Here is a 17,033-nt window from a genome sequence, read left to right as displayed (position 1 = left end):
CTCGTGCCCCTGATGGAGCTGGCTGAATTTGCAACCCTCTGCAGCTTTTTCATCCTGTGCAATGTCCCTTCCATATCAGATGGTGACGGAACCAGTTAGAATGCTCTTGACGGTACATCTGTAGAAATTTGCTCACATCTTTGGTGACATACTAAATCTCATTGACATGTTTTCTTTGTGATTGCATCAACTTATTGAGCCCAGGATATTCAGAGATGTTGACTCTCAGGAATTTGAAACTGCTCACCCTTTCCACTGCTGATCTCTTGATGAGGACTGGTGTGTGTTCCTTTGACTTCCCCTTCCTGAAGTCCACAATCAATTCCTTGGTTTTAGTGATGTTGAGTGCAAGGTTGTTGTTCCAACACCATTCAATCAGCTGATCTATCTCATCCCTGTGCACCTCCTTGTCCTCATCTGAGATTCTGCAGAGTAAACTAAGAGTGCTGTGCAAAGATTGGACTGTTCTTTAGTTGCCATTGTTCGTTTCTTGGGGTTTGACAGCACTCTGGGCACTGACAGTTTCCTCTGCTTTTGGATAATGTTTGTTTTAATTGATAAATCCATAGGTTTTGGAGAAGACAAAATTCACTGACAAAGTTACAGTAGATGCATGTATGGAAAGTCCGTCTTGGCGACATTTGATTAAAAAGTAAGTAGAAACCTTGCACTTGGGTTAATGCATACAACTGTATTTAGTTAGAAACTTGAACACTGCATTATTTTTGTAGATTACAGCGAATACAATGTAGAGCCCTGACCTGCCTGCATAATCTTTTATCGGTATTGGATGTGGAGGGGTTTGGCGGACCATCTGCACTTCATTCTCTTTCACAGCATCTTGGAAAACTTGTTTTCTGTCAATCAGGTAAGTTAATTGGGTTATAATAGTTATAAATAGTTGAATTTTCATCTTTCCTGTTCTCTAGTTTATTGTGTGATCCAAGAACCCCGAGACCTCATCCTTAGTAATATGTTGGAGTCCATTATTAACCACTGAAGTCAGGCTAACTATATCTATTATAATTTTCTGTCTTCTGCCTCTGGTCCCTTCGTAAAGAGTGGATGACATTTGCAATTAACTAGTCCTCTGGAATCATTACAGAATCCAGTGATTCTCGAAAGATCACTATTAATGCTTCCACCCTCTCTTCAGCTACCTCTTTCAGAATGCTGGTGCGTAGTCTATTTGGTCCAGGTGACTTATCTACCTTCAAATCTTTCATCTCCTTAGTTAGAGCTACTACTCTGACTTCTGCTCCCTGCCGCACTCAAATTTCTGGCATGCTGCTGGTCTCTTCCACAGGGAAGGTTGGTGCAAAATATTTGTTCAGCTTTTTTCATCCTTGCCTCTTATGGCTGCGGAGCGGGAGATCACAGAGTGCTGGAGATTGTTCTCTGCTGTGTTTACGCGACTGTTTGAAAAGAGGTGCCTGTCGGGACTTGTCTGTGAAATGGGAGATCACAGAGAGTGTTGGAGACAGTTCCTTGTGGAGTTTACACACAGGTTTTTTAAAGCGAGTGGGGCATGTGGAGTGGGAGATTGCTTGGGTAATTAGTAACTTAGCAAGGGCTAATAAAAAGAAGCAACACACAAGCGAAGCGGCCTTTGTGTGAGTGGGCCAGTGTTAGTGGTCAGGCTGTGGCTCAACAGGCTTCAGTGAGAACAGGCAAAGGCCAAGGGTGCTGGGACTTTTGAAGTCGTTTATTTGATTGTACAACTTAAGCTTGAGAATTTAGAACCAAATGTGTAACAAGTGTTGGCAAGATGGTAGCTAGTGGTCTCCCTGATAATGACATCTGCAGGAAGTGCACCCAATTTCATCTCCTGACTGACAAGGTCAAGGAACTGGAGCTGGGTGTACTGAGGATCATCTGGGAGCCTGAAATCCTCATGGATTAAACAGACACGTGGAAACTGCCAGAGAGCAGGCTTCAGATCGTAGATGGGTGACCACCAGGAGAAGTAAGGGAAGTAAGCAGTCAGTGCAGGGTTCCTCTGTGGCCATTCCCCTCAGCAACAGGCATATCGCTGGGAAGGATAAGATATCGGGCTGCAGCTGCAGCCAGGCCAGTGGCAGTAGGGCTGAATCTGAGGCTCAGCAGGGAGAGTAAAGTTAGGCAGAGCAATAGGAGACTTGATGGTTAAGGGGACAAGCAGAGATTCTATGGCTGTGAAAGAGAAGCCAGGATGGTACGTTGCCTCCCCAGTGCTAAAGTCCAGGATGTCTCAGAACAGTTGCAGAATATTCAGTGTTTACTTTGACAAGGAGCCATGCATGAGGCTGCTTAACGAGCCCATAGTATTACAGGAAAGATACTAGCATGGATAGAACATAGAAATTTACAGCACATTACAGGCCCTTTGGCCCACAATGTTGTGCCGACCAGGTAACCTACTGTAGAAACTGCCTAGAATTTCCCTAGCGCATAGCCCTCTATTTTTCTAAGCTCCATGTACCTATCTAAGAAGCTCTTAAAAGACCCTATTGTATCTAGATAGGTATCTTATGGATAGGGGAATCAAGGGATATGGGAACAAGGCAGGAACCGGGTATTGATAGTAGATGATCAGCCATGATCTCAAGATGGTGGTGCAGGCTCGAAGGGCCAAATGGTCTAATTCTGCACCTATTGTCTATTGTCTATTGTATCTGCTTCCACCACCACCGCCAGCAGTGCATTTTATGCACTTACCACTCTCTGTGTGGAAAAACTTACTCCTGATATCCCCTTGGTCCCTGTTTCCAAGCACCTTAAAGTTAAGCCCTCTTGTGTTAGCCACTTCAGCCCTAAGAATGATCAATGCCCCTCATCATCTTATATACCTCTATCAGGTCACCTCTCATCCTCTGTCACTCCAAGGAGAAAAGGCCGAGTTCACTCAACCTATTCTCATAAGGCATGCTCCTCAATCCAGGCAACATCCTTGTAAATCTCCTCTGCACCCTTTCTATGGCTTCCACATCCTTCCTGTAGTGAGGCGACCAGAACTGAGCACAGTACTCCAAGTGGGGTCTGACCAGGGTCCTATATAGCTGCAACATTACCTCTCGGCTCCTAAATTCAATTCCACGATTGATGAAGGCCAATACACCATATGCCTTCTTAACCACAGAGTCAACCTGCGCAGCTGCCTTGAGTGTCTTATGGACTCGGACCCCAAGATTCCTCTGATCCTCCACACTGCCAAGAGTCTTACCATTAATACTATATTCTGCCATCATATTTGACTACCGAAATGAACCACTTCATACTTGTCAGGGTTAAACTCCATCTGCCACTTCTCAGCCCAGTTTTGCATCCTATCAATGTCCTGCTGTAACCTCTGACAGCCATCCACACTATCCACAAAACCTCCAACCAACCTTTGTGTCATCAGCACACTTACTAACCCATCCCTCCACTTCCTCATCCAGGTCATTTTTAAAAATCACAAAGAGTAAGGGTCCCAGAACAGATCCCCGAGGCACTCCACTGGTCACCGACCTCCATGCAGAATATGACCCGTCTATAACCACACTTTGCCTTCTGTGGGCAAGCCAGTTCTGGATCCACAAAGCAATGTCCCCTTGGATCCCCTGCCTCCTTACTTTCTCAATAAGCCTTGCATGGGTTACCTTATCAAATGCCTTGCTGAAATCCATATACACTACATCTACTGCTCTTCCTTCATCAATGTGTTTAGTCACATCCTCAAAAAAATTCAATCAAGCTTGTAAGGCACGACCTGCCCTTGACAAAGCCATGCTGACTACTCCTAATCATATTATACCTCTCCAAATGTTCATAAATCCTGCCTCTCAGTATCTTCTCCATCAACTTACCAACCACTGAGGTAAGACTCACTGGTCTATAATTTCCTAGGCTATCTCTACTCCCTTTCTTGAATAAATGAACAACATCCGCAACCCTCCAATCCTTCGGAACCTCTCCCATCCCCATTGATGATGCAAAGATCATCACCAGAGGCTCAGCAATCTCCTCCCTTTCCTCTCACAGTAACCTGGGGTACATCTTGTCCAGTCCTAGCAACTTATCCAACTTGATGCTTTCCAAAAGCTCTAGCACATCCTCTTTCTTAATATCTACATGCTCAAGCTTTTCAGTCCGCTGCAAGTCATCACTACAATCACCTGGATCCTTTTCCATAGTAAATACTGAAGTAAAGTATTCATTAAGCACCTCTGCTATTTCCTCAGGTTCCATGCACACTTCCCCACTGTCACAAATGATAGGTCCTATTCTTTCACGTCTTTTCCTCTTGCTCTTCACGTACTTGTAGAATGCCTTGGGGTTTTCCTTAATCCTGCCCGCCAAGGCTTTCTCATGGCCCCTTCTGGCTCTCCTAATTTCCTTCTTAAGCTCCTTCCTAGTAGCTTTATAAACTTATAGATCTCTAACATTACCTAGCTCTCTCAGCCTTTTGTCAGATTTTCTTCTTGACTAAATGTATTACAGCCTTTGTACACCATGGTTCATGTACCCTACTATAGCTTCTCTGTCTCATTGGAATGTACCTCTTCAGAACTCCACACTAATATCCCCTGAACATTTGCCACATTTCTTCCGTACTTTTCCCTGAGAACGTCTGTTTCAAATTTAAGCTTCCAATTTCCTGCCTGATAGCCTCATAATTCCCCTTACTCCAATTAAACGCTTTTCTAACTTGTCTGTTCCTATCTCTCTCCAATGCTATTGTAAAGGAGATAGAATTATGATCACTATCTCCAAAGTGCTCTCCCACTAAGAGATTTGACACCTGACCAGGTTCATTTCCCAATACCAAATCAAGTACAGCCTCTCCTCTTGTAAGCTTTTCTACATACTGTGTCAAGAAACCTTCCTGAACACACCTAACAAACTCCACCCCATCTAAACCCCTTGCTCTAGGGAGATGCCAATCGATATTTGGGAAATTAAAATCTCCCATCACGACAACTCTGTTACTATTACACCTTTCCAGGATCTGTTTCCCTATCTGCTCCTCAATATTGTGTCTATTTTGGGTGGCCTATAAAAAACACCCAGTAGAGTTATTGACCCCTTCCTGTTCCTAACCTCCACCCACAGAGACTCAGTATACAATTCCTCCATGGCGTCCATGGAGCCATGACACTATCTCTGATCAGCAGTGCCATGCCCCCACCTCTTTTGCCTCCCTCCCTGTCCTTTCTGAAACATCTAAAACCCGGCACTTGAAGTAACCAATCTTGTCCCTGAGCCATCCAAGTCTCTGTAATGGTCACCACATCATAGCTCCAAGTACTGATCCACGCTCTAAACTTATCCGCTTTATTCACAATACTCCTTGCATTAAAATAGACACATCTTAAACCTTCAGTCTGAGCGCATCCCTTCTCTATCACCTGCCTATCCTCCCTCTCGCACTGTCAACAAGCTTTCTCTATTTGTGAGCTAACCTCCTCTTCAGTTCGGTTCCAACCCCCAATGAATCTAGTTTAAACTCTCCCCAGTAGCCTTAGCAAACCTCCCCGCCAGCATATTGGTCCCCCTGGGATTCAAGTGCAACCTGTCCTTTTTGTACAGGTCACACCTGCTCCAAAAGAGGTTCCAATGATCCAGAAATCTGAATCTCTGCCCCCTGCTCCAATCCCTCAGCCATGTATTTATCCTCCATCTCATCCTATTCTGATTCTCACTGTCGCGTGGCACAGGCAGTAATCCCGAGATTAATACCTTTGCTGTCCTGCTTCTCAACTTCCTTCCTAACTCCCTGTAGTCTTTTTTCAGGACCTCTTCCCTTTTCCTACCTATGTCATTGGTACCAATATGTACCACGACCTCTGGCAGGATATCTTGGATGCGATCTGAAACATCCCAGACCCTAGCACCTGGGAGGCAAACTACCATCTGAGTTTCTTTCCTGTGTCCACAGAATCACCTGTCTGACCCCCTAACTTTAGAGTCCCCTATCATTACTACCTTCCTCTTCCTTTCCCTACCTTCCTGAGCCACAGGGGGCCAGACTCTGTGCCAGAGGCACGATCACTGTCTCTTCCCCCAGGTAAGCTGTTCTCCCCCCCCCACAAAAGGTTCTTGGATCCTTGGAACCTCTTCTGGAGCAGGGGTGACCTTTGCAAAGTTACCAAAGCTGGAGGAGAACCAATATTCAGGCCAGGAGGTTCGCTACTGCTACTCAGGAGGGTTTGAGCTAGTTTGGCGGGGGTGGGGGGGATGGGAACCATAGCACCAGGTCAGATTGTGGAAGGAAGGTCAATGTCAGGGTCAGTAAAAAAACAGGCAGAAAAAATCATATATAAGTCGGAACAGATCGTTTGAAGTGCATACATTTTAATTCATGGAGTGTTAATGGGTAAAGATGATGAACTTGGAGCATGGGTCAGTACATGGAACTATATTGTTGTGGCCATTACAGAGATGTGCTTGAGAGAGGAACAGGAGTGGGTGCTTAATGTCCCAGGATTTCAATGTATTAGAAAAATAGAGAGGAAGGTAAAAGATGTGGGGTTGTTGCTCTAGAAATTAGGGACAATATCCCAGCTGTATGCAAATAAGACATAATGGAAGGTTCGTCCACTGTCTCTGTATGAGTAGAATCAAAAAAGGGAAGGATACAATCACTCTGATAGGATTGTACTACAGACTACCCCTGCCCCCAATAGCAACCGGGACATTAAGGAACAGATATGCAGGCAGATTAAGGAAATGTGTAAAAACAAAAGCGTTGTTGCTTTAGGGAACTTCAACTTCCCTGATATAAGGTAGGACCTTGGTGCAAGAAGTTCAGATGGGTGCATCCAAGTTCCTTTTTTATAATCAATATGTAGATAGTCCAAGAAGAGGAGGGGTTTTACTGGATCTGGTGTTGGCTAATGAGCCTGGCTAGGTGACTGACCTTTCAGTGGGTGAGCAGTTGGGGAACTGTGACCACAGCTCCTTAAGTTTTAAGGAAGCTATAAATGTGGATAAATATGGACCTTGTGGGAAAGTATAAAACTGAAGCAGGATAACTTCAAAGTTCAGAGTAAATTTATTGTCAAAGTACACATATGTCACCATATAATACCCTGAGGTTCATTTTCTTGTGAGCATACTCAATAAATCCATAATAGAATAATGACCATAATAAAATCAATGAAAGACTGGACTAATTTGGGTGTTTAAGCAGTATACAAAAGATGCAAACTGTGCAAATACAAAAAGAAGAAATAATAAATAAATATCAAGAACATGAGATGAAGCGTCCTTGAAAGTGAGTCCTTGGGTTGTGGGAACATTTCAGTGATGGGCAAAATGCAGTTGTGAAGTTATCCCTTTTGGTTTAAGAGCTTGATGGTTGAAGGGTTTGTAGCTGTTCCTGAACCTGAGTCCTGAGGCTCCTCTACCTTTTTCCCTTTAGCAGCAGCGATTAGAGAGCATGGCCTGGGCGACAGGGTTCCCTGATGATGCATCCTGCTTTCCTGCGACAATGCTTTGTGTAGATGTGCTCAACGGTGGGGAGGGCTTTACCTGTGTGGACTGGGCAGTATCACTACTTTTTGTAGGATTATCCGTTCAAGGGCATTGGAGTTTCCATACCAGTCTATGATGCAGCGAGTCTCTCCACCACACAGCTATAGAAGTTTGTCAAAATTTTAGATGTCATTTTGACTCTTCACAGGCTCCTGAGGAAGTAGAGGTGCTGTCATGCTTTCTTCATAGTTGTACTTATGTACTGGGCCTATGACAAGTCCTCCGAAATGATAACACTGAGGAATCCAAAGTTGCTGACCCTCTCCACCTCTAATCCTCAGGTGAGGACTGGCTCATGGTCCTCTGGTTTCCAACTTTTGGTCAATAATCAACTTGTTGGTCTTCCTGACATCCAGTAAGAGGTTGTTATTGTGGCGCCACTCAGCCAGATTTTTAATCTCTGTCCTATATGCTGATTCATCACCAACTTTAATTTGGCCTACAACAGTGTTGTCACTATCAAACAAAAATGGCATTGGATCTGTGCTTAGTCACATTCTTAAGTGTAAAGTGAGTAGAGCAGGGGACTAAACACACAGCCCTGTGGTGCACCTGTGTTGATGGAGATTGTGGAGGAGATGTTGTTAATCCGAATTTACTAGGGTCTGCAAGTGAAAATTCTGGACGCAGCAATACAGCTTGATGGGTTCACAATACACCACCAAGATAGGACTGCTGAGCCTTTCAAAGGCAGAAGAGGGCGGAGTATGTTTTATGATCAACTCCTTGTGGTGTACAAACATTGCAGTGCTGTCCTAATCCTGCTCACCCAACCTGGAACATCTCAGGTTGTACATCTCAAGTGTCATCGTGCCGCGGGAGATTCCAGCGATCTGGTCCTGTTCACCCTGTACACATCAGACTTCCAATATAACTCGGAGTCCTGCCATGTGCAGAAGTTCGCTGATGACACGGCCATAGTGGGGTGTGTCAGGAATGGACAGGAGGAGGAGTATAGGAAACTGATACAGGACTGTGATATGGTGCAACTCAAACTACCTGCGTCTCAATATCACCAAGACCAAGGAGATGGTGGTGGACTTTAGGAGATCTAGGCCTCATATGGAGCCAGTGATCATTAATGGAGAATGTGTGGAGCAGGTTAAGACCTACAAGTATCTGGGAGTACAGTTAGACGAGAAGCTAGACTGGACTGCCAACACAGATGCCTTGTGCAGGAAGGCACAGAGTCGACTGTACTTCCTTAGAAGGTTGGCGTCATTCAATGTCTGTAGTGAGATGCTGAAGATGTTCTATAGGTCAGTTGTGGAGAGCGCCCTCTTCTTTGTGGTGGCGTGTTGGGGAGGAAGCATTAAGAAGAGGGACGCCTCACGTCTTAATAAGCTGGTAAGGAAGGCGGGCTCTGTCGTGGGCAAAGTACTGGAGAGTTTAACATCGGTAGCTGAGCGAAGGGCGCTGAGTAGGCTACGGTCAATTATGGAAAACTCTGAACATCCTCTACATAGCACCATCCAGAGACAGAGAAGCAGTTTCAGCGACAGGTTACTATCGATGCAATGCTCCTCAGACAGGATGAAGAGGTCAATACTCCCCAATGCCATTAGGCTTTACAATTCAACCGCCAGGACTTAAGAACTTTTTAAAAGCTATTATTAATGCTTTTTGAGATAGTAATTTAGATGCATATCATATTTTTTTTACTGAGTTAAGTATTGTATGTTATTAGTTTTGCTACAACAAGTGTATGGGACATTGGAAAAAAGTTGAATTTCCCCATGGGGATGAATAAAGTATCTATCTATCTATCTATCTATCTATCTTGGTGTACATCCCAGCTCAGGCCAGTGTCAAACAGGCTCTGGACGAACTGAGCCATGTAATAAACAGGCATGAAACAGTGCTTCCTGATGCCTTTCCTATCATTTGAGGGATTTTAACTAGGTCAAGTCCCTAAATAATTATTAACAACAAATCACTTGTAGTACCAGAGGAACCAACACACTGGACCACTGTTGCCCCACCATCAAGAGAGCATACCCTTACTTTGGAAAGTCTGATCTTCTGTACTTCTACTCTCTGAGAGACTGTAGACTGCAGCACCAGTAGTGAGGACTAAGAAGGTATGGACAAGGGAGGTACAGGATTGTGTTGAATTGGTGGACTGGACAGTATTCAGGGATTCATCTTCAGGTCTGAATGAGTACACCACTGCTGTCACTGACTTAATTTAAAGCCTGTGTGGATGAGTGTGTGCCTATGAGAACATATTGTACATACCCAAATCAAAAGCTGTGGATGAACCAGGAGATCTGTGGCGTTCAAGTCTGGTGACCCAAGTCTGTCCAAGGAAACCAAGTATGACAAGAGCAAAGGAACAATTCTGAATGAGGTTAGAGGCAGAATCAAATGCACGTCATCTCTGGCAGGGTTTGCAGGCCATCACTTTGAAGGAAGTAAAGCTTAGCATCATGAACGGCAGTGATGCTTCACTACCAGATGAACTCAATGCTTTTTATGCACACTTTGAAAGGGGGAATAAAACGACAGCTATGAGGATCCATGCAGCACCTGGTGACCCTGTGGCCTCTGTCTCAGAGACCAATGCCAGGCTGTCTTTCAAGAGGGTGAACCCTTACAAGGAGATAGGCCCCAAAGGAGTACCTCGTAGGGCCCTGAAAACCTGTGCCAGCCAACTGGCTGGGGTGTTCAAAGACTTTTTCAATTTTCCATTACTCCAGTAGGAAATTCCCACCTGCTTCAAAGGGGCAACAATTATACCTGTGTATAAGAAGAGCAGGGTGAGCTGCCTTAAAGACTATCGTCCAGTAGCACTCACATCTGTGTTGAAGTGCTTTAAGAGTTGATTATACCTAGAATTAACTCCTGTTTCAGCAAGGACTTGGGCCCACTGCAGTTTGCTTATCGCCATAATAATGTCTATAGTCATGCAATCTCATTGGCCCTTCATGCAGCTTTGGGTCAAATGCCTACGTCTAGATGCTTTCTATTGTCTACAGTTCAATGTTTAACGCAATCATTCCTATAGTTCTCATTGAAAAGCTCCAGAACCTGGGCTTCTCTCTGCAATTGGATCCTCGACTTCCTTAACCAGAAGGCCACAATCTTTGCAGATTGGAAACAATATCTCCACCTTGCCGACAGTCAACACTGGCGCACCTGTGGCTGGGTGGCTATGCAGAGCTCAAATGCCATCTATAAATTTGCTGACGACACAGCTATTGTTGGCAGAATTTCAGATGGTGATGGAAGGGTGTACAGGAGCGAGATGTATAAGCTAGTTGAGTGGTGTTACCCTTAACGACTACATCAATATTTACCATGGAGAAGGACGTGGAGGATCGGGAAATCAGTGCCAAGTATATTGATATGCTAGGGCATTTCAAGGTAAAAGGGGAGTTTGCGTTGGGTCTCTTCAAGAATATTAAGGTGTTTAAGCCCTCAGAGCCTAGATCATTAAGAAAGGCAAAAGAAGAGATTGTTGGGTCCTTGACTGATATTTTCATAGCCTCTCTAGCCACAGGTGAGGGAAAAGGTGTTTAGTTAGGTATATGCATGAGAGGAAAATGGAAGGGTATGGACATATCCCAGCTAGTGTCCGCTTCCAATCAACTTTGGCCAGCTCCTTTCTCGTGCCTCAGTAGTTCCATTTACTCCACATTTGGTTTTTAGCTTCTCCCTTTCAAACTGAATGGTGAATTCTATCATATTCTTTTACCTTAAGCTCCCTAATCAAATCTGGTTCATTACACAACACCCAATCCAGAATTGCCTTTTTCCTAGTGGGCTCAACCACAAGCTGCACAAAAGAGCCATGTTTAGGGATTTAACTAATTCCTTCTCTTGGGATCCAGCACCGAACTGCATTTTGAACATCCCCCATGATCATTGCAACTTTGCTGTTTTTACATGTCTTCTCTACCTCCTGTTGTAATTTATACCCAACATCCTGGCTGGTACTGGAAAGTCTGTATCTAACTCTCATCAGAATCTTTATACACTGGCAGTTTCCTAACTCTTCTCACAAGGATTTTACAATTTCTAATCCTGTGTCAGTTCTTTCAAAGGATTTGATTTAATTGTATTTACTAACAAAGCTACTCACCCTTCTCTGCCTATCTGCCTTTCAATACTTAGAGTATACTTGGATGTCAAACTCTCAGCTATGATCTTCTTTCAACCATCTCTCTGTGATGCCCATGCCATACCTACCAATTTCTAACTGCACTACAAGATCATCTAACTTACTACATATACTGTGTGCATGCAAATATAACACCTTCTCTTCTGTATTCACCATCCTTCTTTTCAATTTTTGCCTCCATGTTGCCTGAAGTTAAATTTTAATTCCTTTCTAAACTTCTAGTCTTATTCTTTATTCTGGAGATTTCAGTAACCTCTTTTGTGCTCTCTTTTCACATTATCCATAATTTTCCAAGCTGTTGAACTCAACCCTTTCACAAATAAGAGAAATCTGCAGTTGCTGGAAATCCAAGCAACACACACAAAATGTTGGAGGAATTCAGCAGGCCAGGCAGCAGCTATGGAAAAAAAATTACAGTTGACGTTTCAGGTCAAGGTGTCGGCTGTACTTTTTTCCATAGTTGCTGCCTGGCCTGCTGAGTTCCTCCAGCGTTTTGTGAATGGTGCTTGAACTCAATCCTCTACTTTTTATTTTAAAGCCCTATCCACAGCCCTAGTTATGCAATTTGTCAGGACCCTGGTCACAGCGTTGTTACATCACTGTTCATGCACCTCTAGTCAGAACAACATCCTCCGCCAATACCTTCTCCTCTGTGCCCAAGCCAATTTTAAAATCCATTCTACGAAGATTCCATGGATCCAATGAGCTTTAATTTTTTGGACCAACCTAGCATGAGGGACCTTGTTGGAAACTCCGGTGAAGTACATATATATCCACTGCCTCACCTTCCATCGATCATTTTTGTCACCTCCTCAAAACACCTCAGCACACATCCACACTGACTATCCCTAGATCCCACCTCAAAGGCATGTCTCCAGTAGTTTCCTTTCCATTAATACAAGGCTCACAGACTTCTATTTCCTTGTTTGTCCCTACTTTTCTTAAACTTAGGAACATTGTTGTCTATTTTCCAGCTCTCTGGGTCCTTGCCTTTGATAACAAATGGTACATAGATACTTGTCAAAACCGCAGCTGTCTCCTCTCTTGCCTCTCTCAATAACCTGGGATAGATTCTATCAGACTCTGGGAACTTATCCACTTACTGTTCTTCGAGAGCCAAGACAGCACTCTCCTGTTATCAACCTGCCTGGGAAGCAAACAGAAATTCTTGGCCCTAATGTATCTACTGTATAGCATGCGATCCATGCTGTAGTGAATTTGAATAGCTCAAATTCATCTGTTTAATGTAATTATATTTGTTTGTGTCATGTAGTACTGGTTTTGATTTTGTTTGTTTAATTTTATTTGCAGAGATAACAAAAGACTCAGAATTCTTAGAGGCCGTGACAAGTGCTATTAGATCATCGATGCAGATAATGTCGTCCCATAATCTTCCTCAAGTAAGACAGTAGATTTTTGAGCAATATTTGACATTTTAAAGGCAGTCTTTAAACGTTTGTTTCAAAAGAATCTGCAAGAGGTTGCAGTTACCATAAATATGTAATTGATGTGTGGGTTCTAAACACTCTTTATAATTTTAAACTGTTGAATTTTTCATGTCTAAGGTCAGTCCAAAGTGGGGTTTGTCCAAATGAGTATGGACTCAGTTTTCCTGTATTCAAACATTCCTAAAATTTGTCTAGGTGTGTTCAAATGGAGACAAAAATGATTCTATGTTGTAGTTGGAAAATAAAAGAAAATCCTGGTTCTGAGGTAAAAATCCTGTCCACTGGAATTTGACCAACGCACACAATGTTATCCAAATCTATAATGATGAAGTACCAAAGTTTACTATAATAAAGAAATGCACTAAGTTAAGGTGGAAAGATATAGTATATTGTGATGTACCGTAGATTCCGGACTACAGAGCGCACCTGATTAAAAGCCGCTGGCTCTAATTTTAGAAATAAAATCAATTTTTTACTTGTACAGGCCGCACTGGATTTTAGGCCGCACTGGATTTTCGGCCGCAGGTGTCCCACGTTGTAATATGAGATATTTACACAGAAAGATATTACACGTGAGGATTTTTTAACTTTTAATTAAATCCATATGGTAACATAAACAAATACATATTGCAAATGCTTTTTTTCGAACCGTGCCTGTAACGCGGCTACTTTTAAATATACGTTGCGTATACTTCTTTACTGAACAACATTCCAATATCTCCTAACGACTGGTAAAAAATATATATACTGCAGCCTACCAGGAAAAGTTATTGATCGCCTTTAACTGAAAAGCAGCGTTTTCGCTCCGCCGCTCGCCCCCCTCCTTCCCGTTTATCGCAAACCGGTATCCCACAAGACGCGGCGAAACCAGGTGTGACGTCATAGCATCCCGCGATGTAGTACAGAAAACAAATATAGTTAAAACAGTTCTAACTTTAACTAACAAATGAATTACTAAGCGAAAATATTATAAACTAAATAACTGCCATAAAGGCAGCACAATGCTTTTCTTCGAGTGTTTTCCATGTTGATGAGGGTGAGTACAAATGACTGATTTACAATAATTTAATTGTGAAAGTGTGCTTGATTTATCGTACAATTTCATTGGACCTCTGTGAACTACTCATCAATTTTATTGGTCTACTGTTACGAGGCAAAATGTTTTTGGCGGCATGAAAAAAAATAATGCACTAGCCGCTCCATATTAAAGGCCGCAGAGTTCAAAGCTGTTCAAAATGTGGGAAAAAAGTAGCGGCTTAAAATCCGGAATCTACGGTAGTTCTTGAGCTTGTCTCATCTTGGCCAGTAACATTATAGTTGTAGATTTGGCTTTTCAGGTTGCGCACAACTGATAATTCAGAAACATTGATATCCCAGTTAATATTTTGCCCGACTACTTCTCAACAACCCATCTCATTTTAACCCTTTCTTTTCCATCATAAAGCAATGTATGAGTGCAGAGCAGCTGATGATGATATGTGAAGCAGGAGCCCAATGCGAAAACATCAGTACTCGAGTCAACGTGGTTGCCATGATGGGAATTAGTGGTAATGTACTTTCCAAGGTGGATAACACAGCTGAAACTCTCAAGGTATCAGAAAATAATATACTATATAAAATATCCTGTTTACGTAATTCTGTGCCTGATTTTAAACCAAATTATATTGACTTAGTTAATTATATAAACATACAAACATGTAGATCTCTGTTGTAGAAGCCATGCACCCACTGTGTAGCCAAGTGAAACATGTCAGTTGCCAACATCATTGGTAGATATTTTATCTTGTTTCATACCATGTGTTTGTAAATTGCAGATGATGGGTAATTTTTTGCTCCAAGTAGTCACCAAGGATTCTTCACTCGTCGTCGTAGGTGAAGCCCTGGATGCCATCATTGATGTCTTTGCTGATGGAAAAGAGGCAGATAAAGCAGCAGATGAGATGAAGCTGGTCCATATTCTGAAGTCTTTCCAGCCAGTTTTCAAATTGAGGGTAATTGTTGTAAAACACATTGCATTAGCTGTAATTATATACACATAGTATCGAAGGTCTTGTGTTTTTCAGTGAGACTTTGATCCTGCTTTGTAAAGTGACAGTTCAACAAATTTTCATAAATATAAAAATTACTTTACATGATCATATTTCTCTAATTGTAAACTTTTGTCTTAGATCCAAAAGGAAGTGAAAGGTAACCTCACCCCAGATCAACGATTGGTCCTTGACAACGTGAAGCTCAATCTACGGCGATTTATTGCCTACCGTGAAGCTTTAACAAAAAAATAAGCAGAGATTCACGAAAGCTGGTTTGAAGTTGAGCCACTATTCATATTTTTCACTTGAGAACTTGTTCCAGCATTCACATGTAAAATGGTTATATCTGGTGATCAGTTTATAAAAACAAGCTTTAGGCATAAAATATTTTTATTAAATATTCAGAATAGTTTTTAAAGACTTTTTAAATTGGTCAGAATAGTTCAATCCATGATTACATAGAAAAACAAATGTTTTAAATTCTCTTACATTGGTCAAGTTTGAAAGCTCTTTTTCAGTACATAAATTAATCACAAGTGGTTTTGTAACATGACAAGTATTGCATATAGTGCAAACAACTACCGTCAATCAAAGGAAACACCTGGAAGAAGATTGATTTTAATAAAGTTTAAATTTTATGTATAAACATTTATCTTCAACTCTATCTCAGGTTGGCAAATATTCTAGGTGGGAAAATTGTCAGGGAACTGCACATCTTGAATAGTTAAGTTGCAACTACACTCACCCATTATGAATTGGAGTGCCCTTCTGACACTCGAGGGTGTAGAGTACTTCAGCTTTTCTGAACAGCTTGGCATCTTTCTCGTCAATGACATCAGAATCCCAAAGGCATGGAGAGAAGAATAAAGCTTAAACTGTACCAGGAATCAACCCTTATACGGTGCACAAGTCTGAAAAGTGTTTACACATCAAATTATCTGGCTTTCGTCCACTTCTGTCACTTGCTGTAATGGAAGGAGTTTTGTAATCTTTTATATATGCTGCATTTTTGTGCCTGAAGTGATTCATCGCTGAAAACTTGCAGTCCTTTGAAGCTGGTAATAATTTTGCTCCACAGAATACAAACTGGTTTGTAGAAGAGAACTATACTTTGTATCCTCAGCAAAGATGAAGTATTATTCCAAGCCCTTAATACACATTAGATGCATCAATATCCTGGAATCCTAGCTGTATTTGGATCCTGGGATCTAATCCAGATGGCTGTTTGCCAGCTTGTCAAAGTAGTTGATGGTCTCCAGTCAGGTGCACGACTAGATTAGGAAATGTCATCAACCAGACTTTGAGGCAAAGTTCTCATAATTACTTATATTGAATAGATGTTGGATGCTTTGCAGAAACAAATCACAGTTGTTACTTCCATCCATCTGCTCAAGAGCTTTGGTTGGTAGGAGTGTTTTGAATGAAGAGGGCAAATCATGAATATAGCAAAATAGTGATGAGCTGTTATGCCTTTCAGCCACTATCTTATTCAAAGTTGAGCAGAGTGACCTATTCCTATTTCTGTCTATCTTTGTGTGTTCACCTTAAGAAGTTATTTTCATGTCAGCTTGGTAGAATTTTCACAAGCTTCCATTTTGAAGTGATGAGAAGTGGCAGCTATTACATCTTGCCTCCATTCTTCTGTGGATATTTGTAGTCATGATACATATATTTGAGCATTCAAAGATCCTCTTTATTAAAGTACAAGTATTCATGTCAACAGATTATATTGAATTAGATGGGTTCATGAAAGCAGTTTCCAGTGGTACTTGATGGATTAAACAAGGTCCAGCTTGTTTGGTATAAATAGGCACTGAATATGATTAGAAACATAAGATAGTTGGAAATGTGCTTCTGAGTAATATAAAATGGAACTGAGTAGTAGCCCATTTGCCATCTGTAGAATATTCAGATACAGGGGAAAGGATCTTGCAG

At 42.1% G+C, this 17,033-nt stretch overlaps 1 protein-coding gene across 2 annotated transcripts in view; it reads left to right on the top strand.

Moving 5' to 3' along the window:
• Nucleotides 1–15,744, top strand: part of heatr3 (HEAT repeat containing 3) — a 57,846-nt gene extending 42,102 nt beyond the window's left edge. Inside the window, exons 10-15 of one of the 2 annotated variants that reach the window (XM_073070048.1) lie at nt 570–652; nt 732–868; nt 12,932–13,020; nt 14,513–14,659; nt 14,941–15,059; nt 15,237–15,744. In XM_073070048.1, the coding sequence (XP_072926149.1) occupies nt 570–652; nt 732–868; nt 12,932–13,020; nt 14,513–14,659; nt 14,941–15,012 (528 nt within the window). In that variant the 3' untranslated portion in view covers nt 15,013–15,059; nt 15,237–15,744. Of the gene's footprint in view, nt 1–569; nt 653–731; nt 869–12,931; nt 13,021–14,512; nt 14,660–14,882; nt 15,060–15,236 lie in introns of both variants that reach the window. The other variant, XM_073070046.1, reaches the window with a different exon arrangement.
• The last annotated feature ends 1,289 nt before the right edge of the window (nt 15,745–17,033 follow it).

The sequence above is a fragment of the Hemitrygon akajei genome, chromosome 17, assembly GCF_048418815.1.
Source record: "Hemitrygon akajei chromosome 17, sHemAka1.3, whole genome shotgun sequence".
In the NCBI taxonomy this organism is placed as follows: Eukaryota; Metazoa; Chordata; class Chondrichthyes; order Myliobatiformes; family Dasyatidae; genus Hemitrygon; species Hemitrygon akajei.
The sequence above is the reverse complement of the archived record's forward strand: the minus strand, read 5'-3'. Positions and strand labels throughout refer to the sequence as shown.